We start from the raw sequence: 25,059 nt of genomic DNA on the forward strand, positions 1-25,059 counted from the left end.
CGCAATGTATTATGAATTGTGTTTGTCTGTGACGCAGATTAGATCAATGGTAATATGGAAAGGCTTCTGAATAACCAGCTCAACATCGTTTCTTTGGACCGGGGTCCTTATACCACGTGATGACCATTCAAACGAAAAGGCGGCGCGCAATGGTTGTAAGTAGGCTACCGTCACAAATTTGTAAATATCTGAGCTCAGGTTAGGATTTTAGGTATAGATACTGGGGAACTTTGTTTTGGTTATACACGAAATTACCGTTATGTATGTGGATTCAGCACAGCAGAACTCCTGTGGCTGGCTAAAACATGTTTGTTTGCAGAGTTTATCCGACTTACTGTGTCCCGAGTGTGTGTACCGTAGGTATCCTTATTTTAGGGACATTCATCCAAATCAGTTCAGCTCGAGGTTATCAAGTTTGTTTGGCGTCTAGTGCTTGAGAATGCAGTCTTGCCCATGACCATCAATAGGGCCAGGCCGATCGATAGGGTTTGCTTTTTATTACGAGTGTAATTGTAAGATCATGCTGCGTCCTGTGCAAGGCTGGCAGCCTCCAGTTTTTCTTCTTTTATTTTAAACATTTATTTAACTGCTTTAACTAGGTTTGGCATGCTGCAGTTATGCCGGGAATAATAAGGACATAGAAATGTAACAATTACTATATTCTTATTACTGAACTGAAGCACTGAAAATACAGAAAAATAGCTGGGAATGAATGAAAGTCAAATATCAAAAAGGTGCTGTATTTGGTACTATGCACCCTGTACTATGGTGGTATATAATGAACTAAAAAAACACCATGTCATTTTAAATTGTAATGTCATCCATGTAAGTACACTCACTAATTGAAATATATTGATTGCGCTCATACAAGCACCTGCATCTTATGGAGCATGTCTCATACTTTGTTCCTTGAGATATACAAAAACTTGTCCTTTGCATCGTGTGTGTGGTGTGCTTACTGTCATTGTCCTGTTACATGGTCCACTTTCTGCCATGCTTTAGTTATATTCTACATTTACCTGTAGAATATACTGGAAATTAAAGGAATTCATGCTAGCATTAATGATGGTGAGGCAACCGTGTCCTGTTGCTGCAAAACAGCCCAAAGTCATCACCCCCTCCACCAACATACTTTGGCACACGGTTCTTGTGGAGATATGCAGTGTTTGGTTTTCACTGAACATGGTGTTTCACAAACAACTCCAAGTTTAAATAAAACCAGAGATTGTGCACTTTTTAACCACATGTGAATTGTTTGATTACAAATATACATTTTTGTGGTGTACAGACCCAAATGAAGAAGTTGTTGTTCCAAACATTATGGAGTCCACTGTATACACACACACACACACACACCCACACATACTTGCCCCGTTAGTTCTTCAATCAACCAATTAACCAAATTTAATTGTGGTGGCATGTGGTACCAGCTTGAGATGATGCATGCTTTCAAACATGATGCATTGTCCTGCTGGAAATATTCATTTGCAAAAGGGTAGGCTTTAAATTAATTTAAAAAAACACCTAACAAGATATCTAATGAGTTGGCTTGATTTGTCCAGAAATTATGGAGTTAAAGTTTTGTCTTTGACTTGAGAAATTGCTGTGGCATCATTAAATCCACTTATGAAAATTAAAGAAAAAATAATTTTCTGAAATTAAATTAATTTGGCTTCATTTTTCAGTTACGTCACTATGTGATTGGTCCCCAGTTAGACTGGTCCCTGCCCATTTATATTGGAAGTTTTAGTGCTTTAGTGGGCGGCTTGGCTTAATGCAGGAGATGTCTTGGCTAGCTCTGAAAAACACAACCGCAAGATAATTAACCATGCTTAAATATTTAAACACATATTTTATGCCATTGTGGATCAGTATTATCCCTTTTATGACTGTAGCAATAATGTATTTTAAGAGGCATAGGGTGGATAGAATGTTTTACTGAGGAGAAAGTGGCAGGGTTGCCAGATCTCATAACAAGGCCTTAACTCATTAGGCAAAAAGATAGGAACATTTATTTAAGTAAATAAATATATAGTTTTTTATTTTATTTATGTTTGTTGACTATTGCAAACTTAAAGCATATTTCTGAAATATATTCATATTTCTAGACATTTTTTTCACAACATTTGCGTAGCTAATTTCCTTTGGCATTTGTTTTCTAGGTTGTATCTACATGTCATCCTCAGAATGTGTCCTACCAAGTTTGTGCTAAAGGTAAGCTTGTAAAACATAGCAGTTCTATGAATGAATTTGTTTAGATGGCGCTTTAGGAAGGGAAAACCACGGCTGAAGATTGGTTTTGTTGTAGATTACAGTGCCTATGGCATATGCCTCCTCCTACACCTTCTTTGGTAAATCAGCAGCATGCATGTTTGATGAAGTGGATTTCAACAAGGGGCTTGCATCAATGTGAGGTCTGAAGAAATGCCTCTTTCTGCCAGTAGAGGGTGCTGTTGACTGCATTTCAGTGTTAGTTGGCTACGTGTTTTGGACACCGTTGCTGACTCCAACAGCAATGGTGTAATGCATGGGATTTAATATAAATTGGCCAATTTTTTTGCAACGAGTACTGTGCAAACTAGCAGTCCAATGAAGACAGAGTTTTTGGAATCTGCCTACACAGTAAAATGTTCAGTGTTGAATCAACTCTGACAGCGTATATGTCAAGGCTGCCCAACTCTGTTCCAGGAGATATAGCATTCCTGCCAGCCCTGGTGTATGTGGTCCCTATTGGACTCTGTTAGAGTAGAATTAACACTGGACACTCCACTGCGTAAATCATAATTTGTAAGCTGCATGTAATTACATCCTTACAGTGGATGTACAAAGTCTGAAAACCCTTATTAAAACTGGAGGTTTTTGTGACGTAAAGCCTGATATGTGAGATCTTGCAACCAACCAATGTGACCTTGCAACCAACAGAATTCAAATGAAAAACAAAGTGATACTTTTTAGGTGAAATAATTGGGGGGGGGGGGGTATGGTGGAATCATGCAATACCCTGGTTGCATTTATATGCACAACCTTTTATAATGGGGGTTGTAGCTGTGTTCAGAGTCAACCAATCGCATTCAGTATCATGTCCAAGAACCCTTGAACTTCTTTGCAAAGAAGAGTGGGATAAAATGCCAAAGTCCAGGTATGCACAGTTGAAAGAGGCTTATTCAAAAAGACTTACTGCTGTAATAAAAGCAAACGGTGCTTCCACAAGGTATTCGTTAACGGGTGTGCACACTTATGCAAGCAGGGTATTGTGGGGGGTTTTATTTTCAGTTCTTTTTTTCCTGAAGATTATCTATTTGTTTTGTCACTTGAATTGTGTCGGTTGCAAGGGCACATCAAAAGTGAGAAAAAATAAGTATGGCATGATTTGTTTTGATTTCGGGCTTTACATCACAAAAACCCTCAATTTCAGTAAGGGTGTGCTGACCTTCTATATCCGCTGTGAAGCTTTGTCGTTTTATCAGTTCTCTGATTCAAAAAGAGCCAAGGATATTCCAAGGTTCCCACATCCCTCAGACGCTTTTGAGGGAAATTCAAGGTTGCAAAAGTGATTCGATTTTGGACAGTTGTAGTGTTGGTGATTGGAATTTATTTATTTATTTATTTATTCATTTCTCATATGCATGCCACAGAAAATATCTCCAAAGTTATGAACTAATTATATTTGTGTTGTAATAACCAAAAGCAAGCAGTGTTACATGGGAAAAAAAAACTTGTTGCAATGTGAGGACAAGATTTTAGTCCACCAAAGTATTATTACTTTTTTTTTTTTTTAACTAAAGAGCAATGTAAGATCCTTCAGCTGAACGATGTCCTTGCAACTTTTAGAAAACTTCTCCTCGAAGATGCTCACAGCTCCTGTGCTGCCGGCGGCGAGGGCAGTCTGTGAGGCGTCCCCGGGCTCCTGTGCTGCCGGCGGCGAGGGCAGTCTGTGAGGCGTCCCCGGGCTCGGGCGGGTCACCCAGCGCCTTTTCATCAAAGCCCAATTACCGCTGCGTTCACAAGCTGAGTCACTTCCTGTGGAACGGGAGGCCCGACGCTTTCCCCAACCCCCCCCCGCCTAACGTGCGCATTCCCGAGGAGCGGACGGGACGGGGGAACCGCCGGTCTGTTTACGCTCTGCGGGCACCGTGCCGAAACGTTAAGACGCCGTCCTCATCGGCAGAGCTGCAGAGAGAGAGAAGCCTCGTAGAAAATAGCAACGGCAGTGCCGTATAAATCACACGCCTAACGTGCTCTGAGATCAGCAATTAGCACCCGTCACACAATCAACACTGATCTGGGCGGGTGAGGATTGATCCGTCTGGGGGGCGGGGCTTTGAGATGGGCTCTCATTTTGGCCCGGTTAAACCGAGAGGCCGTGATAGACACACGCTCCTCTCTTTGCTTTAAAAGCGGGAGTTTTCGGGCCTGGCAGTGAAAGACTGCTTCGCGATTATTTCGCGAGTTCTCCCCCGCTTTGCGAAGCGGTCCCGGCAGGTCCTGTTCCATTTGAAGCGAAACGACGAGTCACTTCCTGTTAAACGGAGGTCCCGGCGCTCGGCGTCAGACGGTCGTCCTGTTTAAAGCAGCCGCTCCGCTGCGGTCCTCGCGGCGGGCTGTCGGCACAGGGTCCGAGGGGGATTTACCCTCTCCGTGAAAATTAGCAGTTATTACCAGCGCTCTGGAGCGGCCTGGCTCTGGCTCTCAGGACGCTGGACTTCCTGCGCTGGCGGCCACAGGCGCTCGCGCGCCGACGACGCGGCAAACGGTTCTCTCCCCGTCCCCCCAACCCGCCCCACCCCCCCCACCCCCGCGGGCGCAGCGGTGCCAGACCACACGCGCGAAGGACGTTCCGTCTCCAGCTCATTCAAACCGAAACAAGGCCCGCGGTTCGCCGTTCCGGTGACATTGTGCGAGCGGCGGCGAGAGAGGGTTAAATCGGGCCGCGCTTTTCTCCCGGGGATCCTGTCGGAGGAAGCTATTTGTCGTTACTTCTTATTGTTTTTTAAGAGGCTTATTTTTCTGCGAGCTGAGACCTCTTCGCCGCCCCCATTGTGCTCATTGTTCCTCAATGACGCAGGCGCCACGAGCCAGCCCTTTGTCCCGGCTCCTCCGTCAGATCTGCGGGCGTCCAGGGGCGACTCCGGCACAATGGCGTGTTTGCGGAGCGTCACCTGGAGGGGGTCTGCCTGTCCGCTCTTGCCGCCGCGGTTCCTGTCGTGAGACGCGCCCCTTTCGTGCGCTCTCTCGCTTCTTGAATGAGCGCAGCTTTATTTACAAAAACGCTTCTCCCGCTCGTGTACCCAGCGCATTCTTGCCTATTGTGCGCTGGGATTTTTTTTTTTGCGGTTGGGTATTGGCATAAATCACTTCCCCCCCCCCACTTTGTTTCACCTCTTCCTTCACCTGTTACGGATCGTTTTTGAAAAGGTGAAAAGTGCATTAGTTTTCGGCAGAATAATCCGCCTGCCCAGATGACTACGTCTCGTGAACTGAAAGGACTACGTCTCGTGAACTGGAACACGCCGGTGGAGGGGGGGAGGACTGGGGACGGGGCGCAGAGGATTCGGGAGGGTTGGGGAGGTTTCACGGGGCGATACGTGTGCGGCTGGTTAATGTTAGCCCGGGAGACGGTCTGCTCCTGATACGGCCTAGGCCGACGGCGGGGGGGGGGCGTTTTGACGGCGATGGCGGGATGTTCCGATGGCGAAGGGAAGCTGGAGCCGGGGGAGAGAGAGAGAGAGAGATAAGCGGCGGAGGAGAGGAGCCTGGGAGCTGGCGGGGGCGTCGAGGCGCGGGCCGGAGACGGCGCTCTGTTTGTTTACCGAGGTTCGCGGCGAAACGCAAGGAGGCCGCGCCCGCCTCTCCCGCCGCGGAGGAAGGGGAACCGGCCGCGGTCTGGGTTTTTACGGTTTTCAGACTTTTTGTGTGTGTGTGTGTGTGTGTGTGTGTGTGTGTGTTTGGCACATCAAGCTGTCATCACCTTTTGCAGGGAAAGAAAAGGTCTAGAGAAAGAGGGGAAGGGACAGGATGTGCACTGCATGCTGGGAGAATGGGTTTCATTCATGAAGAGGCAGGAGCAGAAGTGGCTGGGAGCGTACCCTGTGTACACAGACAGCCCTAAGGGTGAATGAGAGGGAGCTTGTGCCAGTGTTGAGGTCTTCGGGAGTGCACATGCACTGTAGTGGTTAGGGGCATCTAACACATCTGTCTCAGAACACACACAAGCACACTTTTTCATTTTTGGCTGCTTTAGAAAACAGTACAGTTTAAAAAAACAGTTTAAGGTGTGCCTTTACCCCGTGGAACACGAAGGAGTTGTGGATTGTGAGAGACAAGGGGAATGACTTGGTCCGGCATTACATTCAGCATTACTGACTTGGTCCAGCATTACATTCAGCATTACTGACTTGGTCCGGCATTACATTCAACATTACTGACTTGGTCCGGCATTACATTCAACATTACTGACTTGGTCCGGCATTACATTCAACATTACTGACTTGGTCCGGGCATTACATTCAACATTACTGTCTTGGTCCGGCATTACATTCAGCATTACTGACTTGGTCCAGCGGTACATTCAACATTACTGACTTGGTCCAGCGGTACATTCAGCATTACTGACTTGGTCCAGCGGTACATTCAAAATCAAGGTGGCTTGTGGTTGCAGGATTTTCTTCTTGGACGTTCTGATTTTGATGTGATTTTGAGGGATGGATTTGTTCTGGAAGCCTTCCACTTGGCTGTGAGCTGCATCGCTCAGTTAAACGTGTGTTTTTGTTGACTGGGTCTACTTGAGCCTGTGCTTTACTCAAACACCAATAGAGTGGTCCACGGGACATACTACATCAGAGACAGCTTTTGCAGCATTTCTGACTCTCTTCCCTTATTTGTCATCAGAAAATGGAAACAGCATCTGCAACTATATCTATTTTTGTATTTATATTCGATTGGGGAGAGTCAAGACGACCGCAGTTCTCCTCCGAAACACATGGTGTCACTAGCCTGCTACTCTTCACACTGCAGCCCACAGCCAAGCTCGCACGGAGTGGAGTCAGAGGAACACGTCTCATATCTGATTTTGGCACGCAGTCGACAGGCGCCCGCCCGACCAGACGGGGTTGCCAGGGAGCGAGGAAATGCGGACTCCTGACCAACTGACCCTCCGGCACCCTGGGCGATGCAGTCAGCAATTTTGCACCACAATCAGCAGTATCAGGCTACTGGCCACGGTCAGCACTGCCACGGCCTGCATTCGATCTGAGACCATGGAGCTCACACACACACACAGTCGCACTCATTCACACAGACACACATTCACACACACACGCACACACACACACACACACACACACACACACACACAGTCGCATTCATTCACACACTCACACACACACAGTCGCACTCATTCACACACTCACACACACACAGTCACACACACACACTGTTGGGACAATCTTTCTGTGATGCAGTGCTGGGGTGGTGTTGAGCGCCATGTTGGTGCGTATTTTACATACGGCGTCCACAGACCGGGCCAGCCCCACAGCCCTGGGAACGCAGGTCTGAGCGGGTCGCCCGGGGTCAGCCCGGAGGTCAAAGGTTGTCGTCTGCACTTCTGAAAGCAGAATCACGATGGCAGGATCACATGATGGCCTTTTCCCTGAGACCCCCTGGCACATGATCTCTCAGGGCTGCAGGCCCAGAGATGGGCAGCTGTCCAGGTCTGAATGGAGATGCTTGGCTGGCATGCGTCTCTTTCTGTTAAAATCATGCTTTTTATTTGCAGGCGGACAGTACCATCTTAGGACAGACTGCATGCTGGGAATTGTGGTTTCAGACGAGGTACATGAAAGTGTGGCTCAGTGGAGGCCGTTTTCGGTCTGCAACAAAATACTTCTGAGAAGAAAGAAGGCCGTACAGAAGCGGTTTTGTGTTCGCCAGGGGTGGGGTGGGGAGGGAGGGAGGGAGGGGGCGGGACTTTGGTTTGCTCTTTTGACGGGTGATTGACAGCCGCTGTGTGGCCCCCGCTTGCCTTTCCCACGCCACGGCGATTGTCAAAACCGGTCAGCCGAAACCGCTGGCCAGTGGCGGTCGGCCTGAAGACAAAGGGCGGGGGGGCGGGGCGGGGAGGCTATGGGGGGGGGGGGGGGGGGGACCTACGTAAAACCGTCTTTATGTTTCTACAAACACATTCAGCGCCGCGCCGAGCGCATCCTGGATGCCTTCACTCTGCTCCTTCATATGGCCTCATTTAAAAGCCTCCATTTTGGAGCAGTTGGAACTTTATTTCCATTTCTGACATTGACATTATATTGGAGTATTCAGCAAACAATGTGGAAGCCATCTGGGGGTGGTGGCTTCAGAATGGGTGTGCATGCGAGTGTGTGTGCACAAGTACCTGCATCTTCGTTATAAGGCTAGATTCAATTCTAAACCCTTCCACTAAACAAAATGTCTTCATCAAAAGTTTTGTTGTCTTTTTGTTAAGGCTTGGATGAATCTGTCATGCCGTTTATGTAATTTTGGACTTGATTATCAGCTTTTTGAATGTAGAGGAGCAAGTTTAGAACTCATTCATATTCGTTTCTGAGGATTAAATTTAAAAAAAATGCTTTAAAGGTTGGTGTCCCAGCATCCCGAGTTTATTGCTCAGGAATTAAAACTCGTTCTTGTGACAGAGATGTTTTTCAGATCAGCCACAAGGAGGCGCTCTGCTCATATTTGTCTTTTGTATCTTTAAAGACAAAAGAGAAGCCAGGGCTCAACTTGCGTCTGTGTTTGCAAAACTGGACTTTGTTCAAAGCAAAGCCACTTCCTTTCGAGTAACTGAAGAAAGTGCCCTCTGCCAAAGCCTTTCAGTGCCAGCGCTCTCCCATCAAGTGTACATTTCCAGCCTATCGCTGACGTGTTTAAAAGACAAAGGCGTGTGCTGGATGTTTTTTTTTTTTTTTTTTTAATTCTTTTTTTTTACTGGACGGAATTCCCCCTCCTCCCCGGCTCGCCCCTGCCGGGATCGAGGTGTTGTTTTCCGCGGCCGCGGACATGGGCCGGCCCGAGGCGCTGGCGGCGTCCCGGCCCAGCGAGGGGGAACGCGGTCCGCACCCCCCCGCCCCGGCGTGTTTGTGTAGGCCGCCGCGTCACGGCGGAGGCAGCGTGAGAACCTTCCCCGGCCCTCCCGCTCGCTCCGCCGTGTCCGAGGAGAACCGGCGGCGGCAAACGTTGAGGGGCGGCGAGGGGGGGGGGGTGGCGGAGCCTTGCGGAAGTTTCTCTCAGCAGGGTTGTCGGAAATCCCGCCTCCTTTCGGGTGCTGCCGGGCGCCTTCTCTTCCCCGTCCCGCTCCAGGCACGTAGTCAGGGGTCCGCGGCCCGCCGTCCCCGTCCGAGGGGAGATTCGTGGAGGACTGAGACGTCCCACGCTCCTCCTCTGCGGTGGGCTGCTTTGGTGCGATGCTTAAGCCTTTCTCTGCCCGGCTTTTAAAGATGTAGCCCTCACTAAACCTGCGGCGCCTTTGGCCTCCCTGCCCACAGAGGGTTACTGTCAGCGATGCTGTGATGTAGCGCTGCAGGAATCCGGGCCTGCTGCGGTCACATGACCCGGCCTTTAGTTGGCGGTTATTGCAGGAGAGGAGGACGGCGTTTCCCCGCACGCAGGCCGTACCTGGACAGGCAGGCTAGCCCTGCGAGGCCCGTTTTAGTCACAAAACAAAGTGAAAAGTTTTTAAAAGTCGACGTCACCAAAGTCCACTGCTGGTCCAACACGTTAGTTTACTTGGTGTGAGAAAACTACCAACCGTGAGGTTTTGACAATGAAGTGGCATTTCTGCCTCAGTCAGACGTTCAACAAGGCAAACGATCGCAAACATTTGCTAACCTATTTTTCTTTTTTTCTGTTAGCTTATGTCTGCTGTGAACACTCGCTACCGTTAGCTAACAGTCTTAAAAGGTTGAACAGAATAGACGGAATTCAGCGGTATTCAGTCAGTAGAATGTAACTGTCGTGTTTGGAATGTTCCGGACACGTCGGCTCTGAGGTGGCGGGTTACTTGAGAGGGCACACGGACGCCGCCGTACCGCGTGTGGTTTTCAGCGTGTTGAGGTTACGGCTGTGGGGCTGGTGTCAGCGTTCGTTAGAGTCCAGTGTTTTTCGACCCGTCAGCTCTACTACCGGTGGAGTCCAGCATCGTGTTTGGACCAGGGGTTCCCAGTCGTATCCGAAAAGGGCCTCTGTGGGTGTTGTTTTTTTAGCCCAACACGGCAACACCTGGTTCTACTCATCAAGGTCTTCACTGAAGTTGGGTGATTAGTTAATGCCTTGAACCAGGTGTTGCAGTACTGAGCTAAAAGAAAAACCTGCAGCCGCACCAGATCTTCTCAGCTAAGACTGGACGCTCCTGGTTTAGACGGCACGTCTCCTGTGTCTGTGTGTTATTATTTGGCGGGGGGGGGGGGAGGGTGAAAGTGGGAGTGTGGATTAAGGTGAGGGCGGGGGGGGGGGGGGGGGGGGGGGGGGGGGGGGGGTTGTTGTTAGCTTTTGGTCACTCATTCATTATCCCTCCGTGCCGCAGTGTGGGAACTTCGCCGTGCTGGTGGATCTCCACGTTCTGCCCCCGGGGTTGGGAGAAGAGGCCAGCTGGTTCACCGAGCAGCACAAGGAGGTACGGGGCAGGGGGACAGGGGTGGGGGGGGGGGGCGTGGGGGTTGGGGGGGTCTTCGCTTCAAAGGGGCCAAAGCTGCCGGGGGCGGGGTGTATCTGGATGTATCTGTGACTTTTTTTTTAGTTTATTTTTTTGGAGATCTCTCTTCATTGTTCCAGAGTGACGAACCATCACCTCAAACGCCCCCACCCTCCCCTCCCCCCCACACAAACCCCATCCAGATCTCTCAGACCACACTCCCGTGAGCTCCATTCCTCTCTTCACACGCTCGATGTGTTTTAAAGTGAGGGTCACCTTTCACACGCCAACAGAGCGTAGTCTTACTGCCCTGGTGCACACAGTAGACCAGTACTTACCTGCTGTGTTTTTTTTGGGGTGGGGGGTGGGGTCGGGTGGGGGGGGGGGGGGTAGAGGGGGTTGTGAACTGCATGGGGGGGGGGGGGGGGGAAGTTAAATGTTTCACCCACATCTCATTGAAAAGGACTTATCCTGTGTCTGTGCGCAGTCACGCTAATGCTTTTCTCAGAGGGGACTAGGCCTGTGTAATAAGCAGCCATAACCATCCCTTCTGCTGTCTTCAATGTCTCCAGGCATTGAAAAATGTAAAAAATAAAAATAAAAAATACAACAAGAGGCAGAAGAGGGCTTGCGACTGAGCCCCTGTTCCCCCTGCCCCCCCCCCCCCCTTCAGGAAGTGTGCCAGATGATCAGAGACGCAGTGGATCAGAGGGTTCGCCACTTCCTGGAGACCAGACACCAGAGGGGTCAGCCGAAGCAGAGGAAAGGCTCGGCTTCAGCCAGTCCCGTCTGTGTTAAAGGTAGTGGTTATAAAGCGTTTATTACGCGTTTACGAATAGAGTGTTTATGAATGAAGCATTTATGAATTAGTTTATTGTGATGGGAGGTATGCCATCCACCAAGTTACGCGTTGACAAGGCTGCATGCCCGCAGATTCTCAGAATATTAACTTCTGTACCTTCTGATATATATCTAAAAACAGAGAGCTCAGTAGAAGAATATTTCCTCCGTGATAGTAAATCACAAATCAAAGATATGGGATGCAAGCTACTTCATGTAGGATATGTGAGTGAGTGCGTGAGTGCGTGAGTGCATGTGTGTGTGTGTGTGTGTGTGTGTGTGTGTGTGAGTGAGTGAGTGAGTTTCCCACCACAGTCATGGTGAGCTGCCGGCCATGTTGGTAACGCCATGGGAAGAACAGCAGACAGTATGTGTGTCTGGGCTGTGTGTCTACCTGCGAACGGGCGCATACCTGGGCCTCACTGTCCCGTCACCAGGGAGACTGTCTGAGATGGTTAAACCCCACGGGGAGGGGGGAGCGGGGTGGGGGGGGGGGGGGTTGGTGTCTTGCAGAGTCGTTACCGCAGTGGGAAAGCAGTCTGAGACGGTGATCACCTGCAGCTCACAGGGGGTTATTGGGGGGGGGGCAGCAGCAGCAGTTAAACATCACTCGCCCCGCAGGATTACGGGGTAGCCCCCTGGCTCTCACACCTTCCACGGTTTCCCTGGAGACCGCCCTCATCCCCCCGCCCCCACCGCAGCGGTCTGTGAACCACGCCCCCCCCCCTCCCCATTCTCGCGTTGTCATTTAAGCCCGGCTTCCCATTATGGGTCGTAAATCAGCGAGTGGCTCCGCCCACGTTACAGACGCTAAGCTGGCCCCCGCAGACGGCCCGGGGGGGGGGGGGGGGCAGTTTGTCCTCTGCTGCCATTAGAGTGCCCCTCCAGCAGGGGGACTGAATGACAGGCCGCACGCAGACGGCCCGGCCCGTCTTCCTCTCACTTTTGGGGGGCGGGGTTCCATTCAGGAGACCGTAAAGCAGGCAGCCCGTGGCAGCTTTTGGGAGGGGTGCCTCTCCTCCTCCCCCATGTCTGCGACGTTTTCCCCGCGGTCGGCGTTTTCCCACCTCGCCTGTGACTGACTCCGTGTGATTGTAGAGTAGCGCCCCCCCCCCCACCGAATAAAGAAAAAAATGCATTGTGATTGAACCTCTCCGAATTATGCTTGTGAAGACTTGAGTGGGAAGGCCAAACAATTTACTACAGCGGGAGTCTGAACGGATGACTGACTGTCTAATTAGGAGCCCTATTTCTCTGACTGTGTGTGCTAATTGAAAGCCTCATTTATGTGACTATGCGCTAATTAATAGCAAGCATTTCTCTGACTCTGTGCTAATTGAAAATCCCCCCGTCTTGCCACATTAGAGCACAGATGCACACAACATCAGAGCTGGCTCCACCTTCCAGTAATACCCCCCTATCCTGATTACCGTTGCGTTTCCAATAGACACAGTGCCTAGTAGGGATGTATCCGAATCCGAATAGCCTACTGTATTCGGGAAAGCACGAATAATGCCATGGAAACAGATATTTCTTCTACCCAAAGTTGCTCGTTATTACTCGGATTCGGGGGGAAAAAAAAGTCAGCTCCATGTTGAGTTCTCATGGCCTCTATCTAACGTTACACGGGCAGAGAGAGAGAGTATCTGGAACTCCGGCACATAGCAGCTGCCTCGTGAAGGCGAACCTATCATAAAGCTAGCTGGCATTCAAAACCCGTTTCAGAGGGTCTTAGAAAGACGTTATGTCTACACTGCGCGACCACACCATTTAAAAAGCAAGACAATGCTAGGGAGATGAATTTGATTGACTTATGGTTCCATGCAGTTTTATTAAATAATGTAATGACAAAAAATGTATGGTATACAAGGTTATAAACTAATTGTATGGTATAAAACAAGAAGGAACTATTTTTTCTTGATAGAATCATTGTTTTCATAGAATTAACGACGAGTTTCTGCATAACGACGGTCCAAATTGAACTACCAACCAGAGTTTTGCTTGAAATAATAAAATAATATGCCTAAACGCCCGTGGAAGAATATTTCACTTTCAGCTGATTAAATCTATAAAAATCAATAAATATAAAAGTAACCATATATAGTCATTGTTGGTCGCCCGTTGTATAAGTGGAATAAACCCCTCCGGGCTGTCCTGTTATTGGAAAATAATGTACTTCGGGGCTGGTTAAGCGACCCTCGGCTTCGCCTCCGCCGTATCACCACCCTGTTGTACATGAAAGGAATAAACCACGACGGGCTGTCACATTATTGAAAAACCCTCTGAAACGGGTTTTGATGATAGTGTGACGTCTGGGGGCTATTCCGGCAGGCTGCGCCGGCAACTCCCAGAATGCACGGTGCGTGGACTTTTGTAAATATGTAAATATGTGTTCTTCTGTTAGCCGTATTGTGTTGGTTGCTTTTAGTTTAGTTTTATATGTATTACCCTGAGCGAACCAGCGGTGCTGTAAAGGGGGGCTTCTCTGCTGTTCGCTATGGTGAAGTCCGAATCTGAGGATTGTCTTACTTCCTGTTTTGTTCCTCTTTTGTTCATTGAGTTTTGAACTGTCTACGAGTCAGCTTCCTGATGGAGCTCTGTCTCGCTGCAATAGCTTCGGCCTCACTTGTTACTGAGCCTATATTAAAATTCTTGGTTTTAGGTCAGAATGGTCTCACGGCATGCTTCCAGTCCAAAACCTGGACTGGATTTTTTATTTTATTTTTAATTTTAATTTTAATTTTTTTTATTTCTCAGTAAAGGGAGAAGGCGGAGGCGTGCGGGGGTTCAGACGGTTCATAAAACTTAGTTTAGTTAAAAAATGAAAATAAAGAGAGAGATGAAAAGTACAGTATGAGGATGTGGAAATATATTTCATAATTAATTATATGCCAATATTAAATCAGTTTGATGCTTTGAAGGCACAACAATTGCATTGCCAATGAATATTAGGTTAGAAAATATATCATTTGCCCGATTTCAGGTGCTCCTGGATTGTGTTTGAGAGAGAGAGAGCTCTGCTCTGCAGTGTGTGTGTGTGAGAGAGAGAGACAGCCCTGCTCTGTCATGTGTGTGTGTGTGTGTGTGTGTGTGTGAGAGAGAGAGAGAGACAGACAGCCCTGCTCTGTCGTGTGTGTGTGTGTGTGTGTGTGTGTGGGTGAGAGAGAGAGAGACAGACAGCCCTGCTCTGTCGTGTGTGTGTGTGTGTGTGTGTGAGAGAGAGAGAGACAGACAGCCCTGCACTGTCGTGTGTGTGTGTGAGAGAGAGAGACAGACAGCCCTGCACTGTCATGTGTGTGTGTGTGTGTGTGTGAGAGAGAGAGACAGACAGCCCTGCACTGTCGTGTGTGTGTGTGTGTGTGTGTGTGTGGGTGAGAGAGAGAGAGACAGACAGCCCTGCTCTGTCGTGTGTGTGTGTGTGAGAGAGAGAGAGAGAGAGACAGACAGCCCTGCACTGTCGTGTGTGTGTGTGTGTGTGTGTGTGTGTGAGAGAGAGAGAGAGAGAGAGACAGACAGCCCTGCACTGTCGTGTGTGTGTGTGTGTGTGTGTGTGAGAGAGAGAGAGACAGACAGCCCTGCTCTGTCGTGTGTGTGTGTGTGTGTGTGTGAGAGAGAGAGAGACAGACAGCCCTGCACTGTCGTGTGTGTGTGTGTGTGTGTGTGAGAGAGAGAGAGACAAACAGCCCTGCACTGTCGTGTGTGTGTGTGTGTGTGAGAGAGAGAGAGAGAGACAGCCCTGCTCTGTCGTGTGTGTGTGTGTGTGTGTGAGAGAGAGAGACAGCCCTGCACTGTCGTGTGTGTGTGTGTGTGTGTGTGTGAGAGAGAGAGAGAGACAGACAGCCCTGCACTGTCGTGTGTGTGTGTGTGTGTGTGTGAGAGAGAGACAGCCCTGCACTGTCGTGTGTGTGTGTGTGTGTGTGTGTGTGTGTGTGAGAGAGAGAGAGAGAGACAGACAGCCCTGCACTGTCGTGTGTGTGTGTGTGTGTTGTGTGTGTGTGTGTGAGAGAGAGAGAGACAGACAGCCCTGCACTGTCGTGTGTGTGTGTGTGTGTGTGTGAGAGAGAGAGAGAGAGAGAAAGACAGACAGCCCTGCACTGTCGTGTGTGTGTGTGTGTGTGTGTGTGTGTGTGTGTGTGTGAGAGAGAGAGAGAGACAGACAGCCCTGCACTGTCGTGTGTGTGTGTGTGTGTGTGTGTGTGTGTGTGTGAGAGAGAGAGAGAGACAGACAGCCCTGCACTGTTGTGTGTGTGTGTGTGTGTGTGTGTGTGTGTGTGAGAGAGAGAGGTTCGAGCCGGATTCGTAGCGCCCGGGTTCTCAGGTTCTGCGGCGGGTTCCGAGCCTAACCCGCTAATCTCCTATGCGGAACCGGATAGGGGAGACCCGGGCCAGCCGACGGGAAGGCCCGGACCGGCGTGGGCACGAGCGCTGTAACCGGTTCAGCCGCCAGCGCTCCAAACGGGCCGGCGGCGGCCCGGAGCGTTCCCCCGGCTCTGCGGTGCGCGCGGGCGGACGGGGCGCCTCGTAAAAACCCCGCCCTCCTAATACGGCCAGCGTCAGCCCCTGCCAAACCTCCAGTCTGGGACACGCAGCCATTCCCCTGACCGTGTTCCCCCCCTCTCTCTCTCTCTCTCTCTCTGCCTTCCGCTCTCCTCCCTGCCTGAGAATTTGTCATTAGCTCATTGCAGTCTTATTTATTTGTGTTTTTGGGGTGGCTCCAGGCGAGGGGTTTTCCCCTCTTTGCGACCCCGCCCTGCTGTTACGGGGCCTTTTGGGTGGAGGAAGAGGAGAAGAGGAAGGGGGAGGGGGAGGGGGAGTGGAGGGGGGGGGTGGGCTCTGTACATGGGAGTTGTCACCAGACTTTAGTGAGAAGAGCTAATTGAGGGCAAAATGATGCAACCGCCACCCAACATACACTTCCCCTTTGGATGGGGTTCGGTTTTAATTCTGGCTCCGCCCCCTCCACTAGCCTCAGCTCACTAACAGTGCCAGGTTGTCCCCGCCCACATACACGCCCCACAGCTGTAGGTGTGTGTGTGTGCTGTAATAGTGTGTGTACTGTAAGTTACCTGTCCTGTGGCAGATAGCCAAGTAGTAGGATTTTGAGTTAGGCAGCAGCCAATCAGCTGTGGCCATCCTGCCTCTGAGACACCTCCTAGACCCGCCTCCAGCAGTAACGCAGCCAACCATGTCTTCTTTCTTGAGGAGTATCAGCAGGCTGTGCTGCAAACCTGCCGCTCATCCCCACAGAGGAGGAGCAGGTAGACTGTGTCCTCGATCAGTGTGGGACCAAAGCACGACAGAGAGCTCCACCTGCCTCCTGAAGACCATTCACTTTCACTGCTTAGAGAGCTGTTCCCATCAGAGCACATGAAGGGGAGAGAACGTCACACATTTTCTGTGTTGGGATTCAGCGTGTACACATGCACGAGTCCTTATGCACGTGCGCACACGGGTATGGATGCATGTGTGTGAATTCCTGCATGTTTTCATGTGTGTTTTCGTTTTTTGTAGTTGTGTGTGTAGTGTGTGTGTGTGTCTGGGGTTTTTCTGATCCACTGATGCAGCACGTGTTCAGTCAGCAGGTTTTATGGAAGTTAGATGTTAGGAGGTGGCTTTATTTGAAATTGGCAGAGTGATTGAAAAAAGCTGGGTCTTTAAATAAGTCTTTAAAAGTCTCTGCAAACGGGTGAGCACAGGAAAACGGAAGAAAAAAGTGATTTTTAAAAAAACGGCCATTTGGTCATTAACAGCAGCGTCACCGGTCCGATATCACATCTGTGAAAGGAATCTCCAGATTTCCCGAAGCTGTTATCGAAACCATTTTCAAATGAGCCGAACAAACCCGGAATGAACCGTCTCTTCCACCGCAGGAAATCCCAGAATTCACACGGTAGCCACAGCCGTTCACCGGCGGGCAAGGTTGCGTAATGGCTGGAGGGGAGAACCCGACGAAAACTGCAGACTCATATTTCTGATCTCGAGCCAATATCAATGGCACCTCTTCAGTGGTAAATATTGACTCTGACATATATCTCATGGATATTTGTTTATCCTTTTTTTTTTCTTCATTAAATAGCAAATAAGGAAACAAATAATGGAATCCATGTCACCATGGGAACCGGAATGTTTTTCGCGAATAGGGGGAACGGACCGGAACGGGACGAGCCCGTCCGTGACGCGAGAGGGAAGGGGCCTTTCCGTCCTTCACCTCGGAGTCCCGTCCGTTTCTCTGCCTTCTCGATTTTTTTTTTCCTTCATTTTCGTTTTCACGTTTTATTGCAGCCGTTGTCCAGGGAAAGCGGTGAAAACCGATTGGCCATGCAGTCTGGCTCCGTCTTCTCCGAGAGCCAGGACTTGTGCCAAATTATACCGAAGCTGGAGAGGATTCAAGTCGAGACCCCCTGGCCCCCCGCCCCCGCCCCCGCCCCCTTTCCAGAGCACGTGTACCAATGAATGGCATTGTATGCTAGGGAGTGTGTAACACGTATCCGAGACTAATTATCACAGCTGAGACTGCACAGTTTACTGCTCTCTCTCAGTTTCCCTTCCACGCGTAGCTGTAGCTGTAGCTGTAGCTGTAGCATGGCTTTGTTTGCTTATAGGCCTGAGCGTGCTGTCGCATACTTAAAGGGACAGTTTGCTTTCCTTTAAGAAGTTTTAGTGTATGCTTTAAATGGGCCCAGACCGTTTTCGTGTGGGGGAGGATATTTCAGGTGTTCACAGACGTTTGTGACGACCTGCTGGCATAGCTGATATGGAACGTTAAGGGCGGGGGGGGGGGGGGGGGGGAGGATACACTTCAGCTAACACTAAACCAGTCTGTGCAGGGATGCTGCAGCTCTAGAGCTTCTGTGTGTGTGTATTACCTGACTGTTCTCCGGAAAAATGACATTTAATCTTGTTTGCGGTTTGAACTGTGCTCTGTGGACCGTGCGGCCTGATGCTGTCGTGCTGAGGAAGGGCATGATACGGTATAAAACGGATCTTTGTGTTCATAATTTTGACCTGACAGTGCAGAATTAACGGGCCTCTTTCACAAAAAAAACATGCGTACGATCGCATTTGATCGTAAACTGTGTAAGAGCATTTCAGCATTCATCTTTTTTTAAAATCTGTATTTGTTCATGGCTGTTGCCTTGTGCTAATAACATGCACAGAATTGTGCATAAAATTTACGAACAGCCGGTATTAATCATCTCATGCACCTGGGATATGCACAAAAACAAAAGTCTGCACCTGTGTCATGAATCCCATATTGGTTTTTCACAGGAACATTATTAAGAACAAAAGTAAGAATAATTTAAGAAGGATTTTGTGAATGAGGCCCAATGTATTCATATCTACAGCCTCTAGAAACTTAATTTCTCTGTACAAGCTGCTCTTTGCAGTTACTTGAAGTGTATTTTCTTGCTTTAGACCACGAACCCCACAATGCCCCTGTGCCAGCCATTATAAAATCAGCAGGTCATCAGATACTTCTGTTGATATGTAAAATGTCCATCGCCGCACACAAAAACCAATCGAGGGCCAATCAAGGACATACACCGAAAGTGAAATAGTGTCAGAAGCCCACAGAAAGTGAGCTCTCCCTTTAACGCTACGTAGCGCAGCTTCCTGGTCCGGAAGCACTGAATTCCGAAGTTCTGTCTCAGTTCCAGCATCTGAACGGCGGTCAGTCTGGTTTTAAAACCGCTGCAGCAACAAACAGACGCGCTCTTTTCCCAGACTGACAAACTGAGCGCAGCGCTCTTCAGCCCAACGCTGAGCGCCCGAGCCAACAGCAGCCCCGGCTGCACAGGGCATTTTAAGGTCTGAAAAACAGCTGATGTCTCAGCTTGCAGCTTAGCGGTTCCCAACGCCAGAGTCCAGACGTGCCTCCCTCCCCTCCCCTCCCCTCCCTCTCCCCCTCCCCCGCTCCCACCCCATCTCCCCTGCCCGCAGGCTAGCCTTGTCCTGGGAATTGGCACGGTCGAACCGCGAGGGGAGGAGAAGGCGAATATTTCCGAGCTCCGCGGACGCGGGCCGTTCTTCGGGGCCGATGGGCTGAACGGAAGGCGCTCAGAAGCGAGCGGAGCGGGCGGCGGTGAGAGCCAGCTGCCCCGTGGGCTGGGTCCACCGAGAGACAAAGGGGCGAACGCAAATCCGAATTCTCCGACCTGAAGGCATCCGCTGGCGTGAAACGCTGAATAGATCACCGTCCATCCGTCACGTCACATGATTTGCGTTTTATATTAAAAGTTTTTTTTGTTTTGTTTTCTTAACCCTGAAGAGGCTTCCGTTCCCGTTGTTAGCCTTGTGGGCGCTAAAACCGCGGTAGTGGGAACAATGGAATAATCCCTCCCGTCTTCCCCAGCAAGTTACGAACTTCTGCTCCTCTATGAACCCTGAGGTCCCTGGGTTTTTGCTGACCGCGTTCCCCTTACCGTGGTACCTTAGCCCAAGGTGTGTTTCTATATCGTGGTACTAGGGTGTAGGAGGTAGTGCCCCATCCTCCCCCCGTTTCACTACTAGCCTCCACAGGCTCCATCCATAGACTGTAGAAAGGGTGACGGTGCAAGTTTCCTTCATCCAGACCCGTCAAACAGCTTAACTTCCTTCACACCTCCCTTTTGAATATTCCAAAACCCTTTCCCAGTTACACTTATCGTATGCTCTACTGAAGGCCGACAGCCCCCTCTCTCTCTCTCTCTCTCCATAACGGAGCGCATCCCTGCATTAGTGCCTGACAGTATACTGCGCCATCTCTGCCACCTGGTATAATCACATGACTATTAAAATTAAAAAATGTCCTCTTCTAATGATGTCGAACACGATGCTAAGAAAAAAGAAAACACAATCTCACTTTTTACTCATGAATGCTCCATGGTCTTGCGGTGTGGAACGGGACATAATCGGAATGAACAGATGAAGTCTTCTGCGTGTGGTTATTGTATAGAGACACGTTGTGCTGGGTTTCAGCTAGTGCTTCCGGCGTCGCCATTTTGGTGAAGACGCGCGTCTTTCCCACAGCAATCACGGACGAGGACAGATCGTAACCGCCAATCGGCGTCAGCCAGGGCGAAAGGGGGATGAGGTCACGCGCTCGGCGAACTGAACGTTCTCTCCAGCGAACGCGCCAGCCGCCGCTGCTGCGGGAACGCGGAGCTGCCACGCAGAGCCTCACGCTCGGGAGACCGCGAAGCCATGAAGGGGGGGGGGGTGGGGGGGGAGGTTGACCCGGGACTGGAAGAGGTTGAAACCGATGTTGTTTTTTTCATCAGCAATTAATTTTTTCCTACTTTTTTTTTTTTTTTTTAGAAAGTCACGCCCACTTTTATTTTGGGACCTCGCACACCTGGGTCGTTTCATCCCCAGAGATTCAGCGTGGTGTTTACGAGTGCCGGTCAGCGGCTCTGCGCTGGACACGGAAATGCAGACTCACCGAAACGCTCTGGCGCTCTGTAGCTCGTTTGCATTCTTGCGTCCTTCCGTAGTCACGTGACGGGGGTCTGAATGGGCTTGTGTCTGCCTCACGGTCTCTGTGCGCAATGTTATTCATTAAGAAGCCCCCCCCCCCGTTCTCTCACTCCATTCTCTTTTCCCTCTCTCTCTGTTTTGATTGGCAGGAGAGCGCATCCGTCTGGCGGCCTACTTCATGAAGCGCCACGTCAACCTGAGGTGCGTCGGGCCACGGCGTCGGGGAGGTACGTGCCTCGCGCCTTCGCCCACGCGTCATAACAGCCCCGACGCAAAACGCGTTTGGCGCGCGGGAGTAAAGTATTTACTACCGCACTCTTAAACTCACAGCCTGTAACTGTCTGCCCTGGGAAGCAGGCATCCGGGAGCATCGGTAAAGAGCAGATGTTTATGCAACGCACGGTTAAACTTTCCCTGGCGCGGAAGGCGTGGAGCTGAGCCGCGGGCTGGCGCGCTGTCACGTTCGCGGGCTGAATTGCTCCGCGGAGCGGTGCCGCCCGGGTGCACTGTGGGTAGCCCGTGCTTGCGGTCGCCGCGACGATGATTGCGTCTCTCCTCTCCGCAGAGTTGCGTGTGTTTCCCGAGCGGCTGGTTGTGTGCGCGAGCGTTCCAGCGGACGCGGCGGAGCGGGGGGGAGGAGGAGGAGGAGGAGGAGGAGAAGAAGAGGCCGACCCGACCTCGGTGAGGGACTGTTTACGTTTCCCCGCTTCCTCTCCCAGCAGCGCCTCGACCGAACCCGAGCGGGAGGGTCGCGAGCGTTCTCACAGAGCGCCGCCGCCGCCGCCGCCGCCATGGCCGCCAAACCCTGCTCGGGTTCACGCCTCGACCGTGTTCACGCGGGCCGGCCCTGGACCCCCCGCGCCCCCCGTTACCCTGTGTGCAGAACAGGCGTTACGCGCATGGGAACACTTCAGACCTCCACCGTTTCTCTCTCAGGCCAGTCCTGTGGGTCTGCTCTGAGGGGAGGGGTCATCCCCAAAACAGGCTCGGAGCAAAAAAACTATAAAAAGTTTTTCAAATCTTGGTGTAAAACGACAGGATATTTTGCAACAACTTGTGCAGCGTATGTGCTGAGATCATTACATTACATTACATTACAGATCAGGGTGATGAGTGAAAAGACATAGGGTAATATTAAAGTTTTATTAATGAGAGCTATTATTTAATATGAGAACTATTTCAAACCACAATTGTATATAATTATTTTTTTTGATTAGCCAGGAAGTCATTCAAGGCCTGGCCAAGATGGCAGCAGTGCAGACATTAAGCTTCAGTTAAAAATAAAACACAGCAATATGTAAGAATACAAAGAATGAAAAAAAAAACGATTGTTTTTTAAAGAATCGAGTAGTCCAGACCAGTTATGTTCCTTCCTGCTTTTATGACATTTTATTGTGTGATGAACAAAGTGACAAACAAAGGACAGTTATCCATTCAGGCTCATTCAGGCTCACTCACGTGTGAGCACAGGCGGCTGGATGGGACAGAGACGGGGCGGGGGGGGGGGACGCAGATGGGGGGGCGGAGCCACAGGAGGGTGGAGACTCGTGCGAATATTCTAACGGGCGTGCGTCACGCTGCCAGGTGATGTTTGAGCTGGCGGGAAGATCAGAAGCCGACAGACGTGCGTGCAGATGAAGTGGGTTTGGCCTGTTTCCACGCTCTCTCTAGGCAGCCAGGCCGCAGGCCGCTCTCAGAAACAGAGCGCCCCCTGGGAAACAGAGCGCCCCTGGGAAACAGAGCGCCCCTGGGAAACAGAGCGCCCCTGGGAAACAGAGCACCCCTGGGAAACAGAGCGCCCCTGGGAAACAGAGCACCCCTGGGAAACAGAGCGCCCCTGGGAAACAGAGCGCCCCCTGGGAAACAGAGCGCCCCTGGGAAACAGAGCGCCCCCTGGGAAACAGAGCGCCCCTGGGAAACAGAGCGCCCCTGGGAAACAGAGCGCCCCCTGGGAAACAGAGCGCCCCCTGGGAAACGGAGCGTCTGGTCGGGGACGCGGGGGCGACCTTCTCGTCTGTCCCGTAGCCATCGCCGACGCGTCTCCCGCTGACAGCCGTGGCGTGTGAGAGCGATGGAGCGCGCTCAGTGAAAAGTTCACATCGTAGCGTGGCTCGTTCTCCAGCCTGTCCTTCACCTCCCCGGCTCGGGATGTGGCTTTGGTGTTTTGTGTGCGCCGGGCGGAGGGGGGGGGGGCGGGTAGGGGGGGATGTAGGGGTGGTTTCGGGTCTGCGGCGAGCCCTCTAGCTGGCTTAACTCCTCCGGCGGTTATGTGAGGAGAGAGCGAGAGCGAGCGAGCGAGCGGGAGTCTCCGACGTGGCGGAGAGGGTCCGCTGTTCACCTCGTTTCGCTTCGCTCCGATTTGTCACGTCGTCCGATCTCGACGAGGAACAAGAGCCAAAATGGACGCCGCGTGTTTCCTCGGCACAGCCGATGGGGAAACGGCGCGGCGTGAGGCCACGGCGACGGGTGACGGTGGGGGGTCTGCGAGCGGTCAGTCGGTTAGCGACGGCTCACGCCGCTGGCGCCTCGCCTCTCGGCCTCGGGGCGACTCTGCGGCCGCCGTTTCGCAGCTCGCGCAGTCCTGCGCAGTCCTGCGCAGTCGGACCTCTCCGCGGCCGCGCCTTCCGCCCTGCGTTCCTGTCCCTCCGCCTCCCGAGGGGTCAGAGGTCGTGCTTCGCAGACGGCGGCGTTCCGGCGTCTTTTCCAGTCGCTGGTGAGCGTCGCTTTCCCGCTAGCTTGCGGACGCCTCCTTCCCGTAGACGGCAGAGACGGACGTCGGTCGCATCTCGCGGTGCGGTCTGCGTTACGGGGAACTTTGAGAGACGCGGTCCTTTATTTGCGTTGCTTAGAAAACGGTGCAGACGGCCCACGGGGAGCGAGGAGGCTGGCGAATACCTCGAAAGACACAAACAAAATTTAAAATGCGGTGAAAAAAGTAAGAACAACAATGTTAAAAAAAACCTAAACTGAAATAATTGTTTCCAGTACCAACATGTGAACTTTTTACTTCCACTGTTTAATCTTTCGCTGAGACAAACCGCATCCAGCAAAAGGATAAAAGAGAGAAACGCCCCCCCCCCCACCCCCCGCCTCAGGATCACGTCAGGCACGTGGAGCGTGTTTTGGAACAGTCTGAAATGCGCTCGCCTCAGCTGTTTTTTCCACGTGAGGTGATGTTGAGTGGTGACACCCGCTTTGCGGTGCCTGCACCCACTCTCACAGTGGAGAGGTAAAGGGAGGGGGGGGGGTGGTTTCACTTTCGGGGGGGGGGGGGGGGTGGGGGGGCACTTTTGGTCAAAGGGTCCAGGTAAAGGCTAACAGGTAGCCTTGCTAGCATTCACCACCTCCTTTTCCCATATAAGTGCTGTGTGTGTGTGTGCTTTGAGTCACCACGTCTGCACTGAAGCTGTCCTTTCTTCTTACCGGCCCTCCATACATTTTACATAAACTCTCCTTTCCTTCATTTTTGGCCTGTATTGTTAGTGCAGTTTGAATGGCGGAGGTATGCATAGAATTTGTTGGCAGGTATTACAAGCCTTACCGCTACCGAAGCACCATGGGTTACCTGTTAGCTTCCTCGCGTTGAGAAAGCACCGAGCCGGCGAGTACAAAGGGCAGACCGCACTCTTGTTCCGTGACAGTTAAGGGGGCGGCACAATTGCGGGTGAGCGCCGAACGCGGCTGGATATTCACGCTAACCTGTTTCGAGCGCGTTGCGGCGCGGAGCCGCTTCCGGGGAAGGAGAGGTCAGCCCGACGCGCTCATCTATCGCAGCTGTGTGACGCGGCGTATCTGAGCCAGCGGCCGCCGTCGCCTCCTCCGCGTTCTCACATTTATGCGGCAGAACGTTATTCTTGTGTGCTTTGATGTGGCCCGTGGACCCGACAGTGTTTTGAGCGACTGCACTGCTAAGCAACAGTTCACCCCGAGGCGCTTTCGAGACAAAGCCGATCTTTTGTTTGCCAAGGAGGAAAAAAAAAAAAAAAAAAAACCCGACCTTACATATAAATTAAAACAACAGAAGCTCTGGAAAACATTAGCTGAGACATCAGGAATTATTGGCTGTGTTCAGAGTGCCAATTAAGAACTGATAAAAGAGTTCT

The 25,059-nt window shown here is 51.1% G+C and overlaps 1 protein-coding gene across 1 annotated transcript; it reads left to right on the plus strand.

Annotated features, from left to right (window-relative positions):
- The first annotated feature begins 39 nt into the window (after positions 1 to 39).
- slx4ip (SLX4 interacting protein) lies at positions 40 to 22,981 on the plus strand. Its single transcript, XM_035400971.1, has 7 exons — positions 40 to 155; positions 2,163 to 2,214; positions 10,553 to 10,642; positions 11,334 to 11,460; positions 21,106 to 21,183; positions 21,522 to 21,823; positions 22,628 to 22,981. Exons 2-7 carry the CDS (start codon positions 2,188 to 2,190, stop codon positions 22,979 to 22,981), a joined length of 978 nt encoding a protein of 325 aa, XP_035256862.1. The 5' UTR covers positions 40 to 155; positions 2,163 to 2,187.
- Positions 22,982 to 25,059: the final 2,078 nt, after the last annotated feature.

The sequence above is a fragment of the Anguilla anguilla genome, chromosome 18 (assembly GCF_013347855.1).
Source record: "Anguilla anguilla isolate fAngAng1 chromosome 18, fAngAng1.pri, whole genome shotgun sequence".
NCBI classification, from domain to species: Eukaryota; Metazoa; Chordata; class Actinopteri; order Anguilliformes; family Anguillidae; genus Anguilla; species Anguilla anguilla.

Excerpts from the sequence above, each read along its gene's own strand:
- slx4ip (XM_035400971.1), top strand. The coding sequence starts at position 2,188 with ATGTGTCCTACCAAGTTTGTGCTAAAG. Across the intron at positions 11,461-21,105 it reads CAGTCCCGTCTGTGTTAAAG|GAGAGCGCATCCGTCTGGCG; the intron begins GTAGTGGTTATA and ends TTTGATTGGCAG. Across the intron at positions 21,184-21,521 it reads CGGGCCACGGCGTCGGGGAG|AGTTGCGTGTGTTTCCCGAG; the intron begins GTACGTGCCTCG and ends TCCTCTCCGCAG.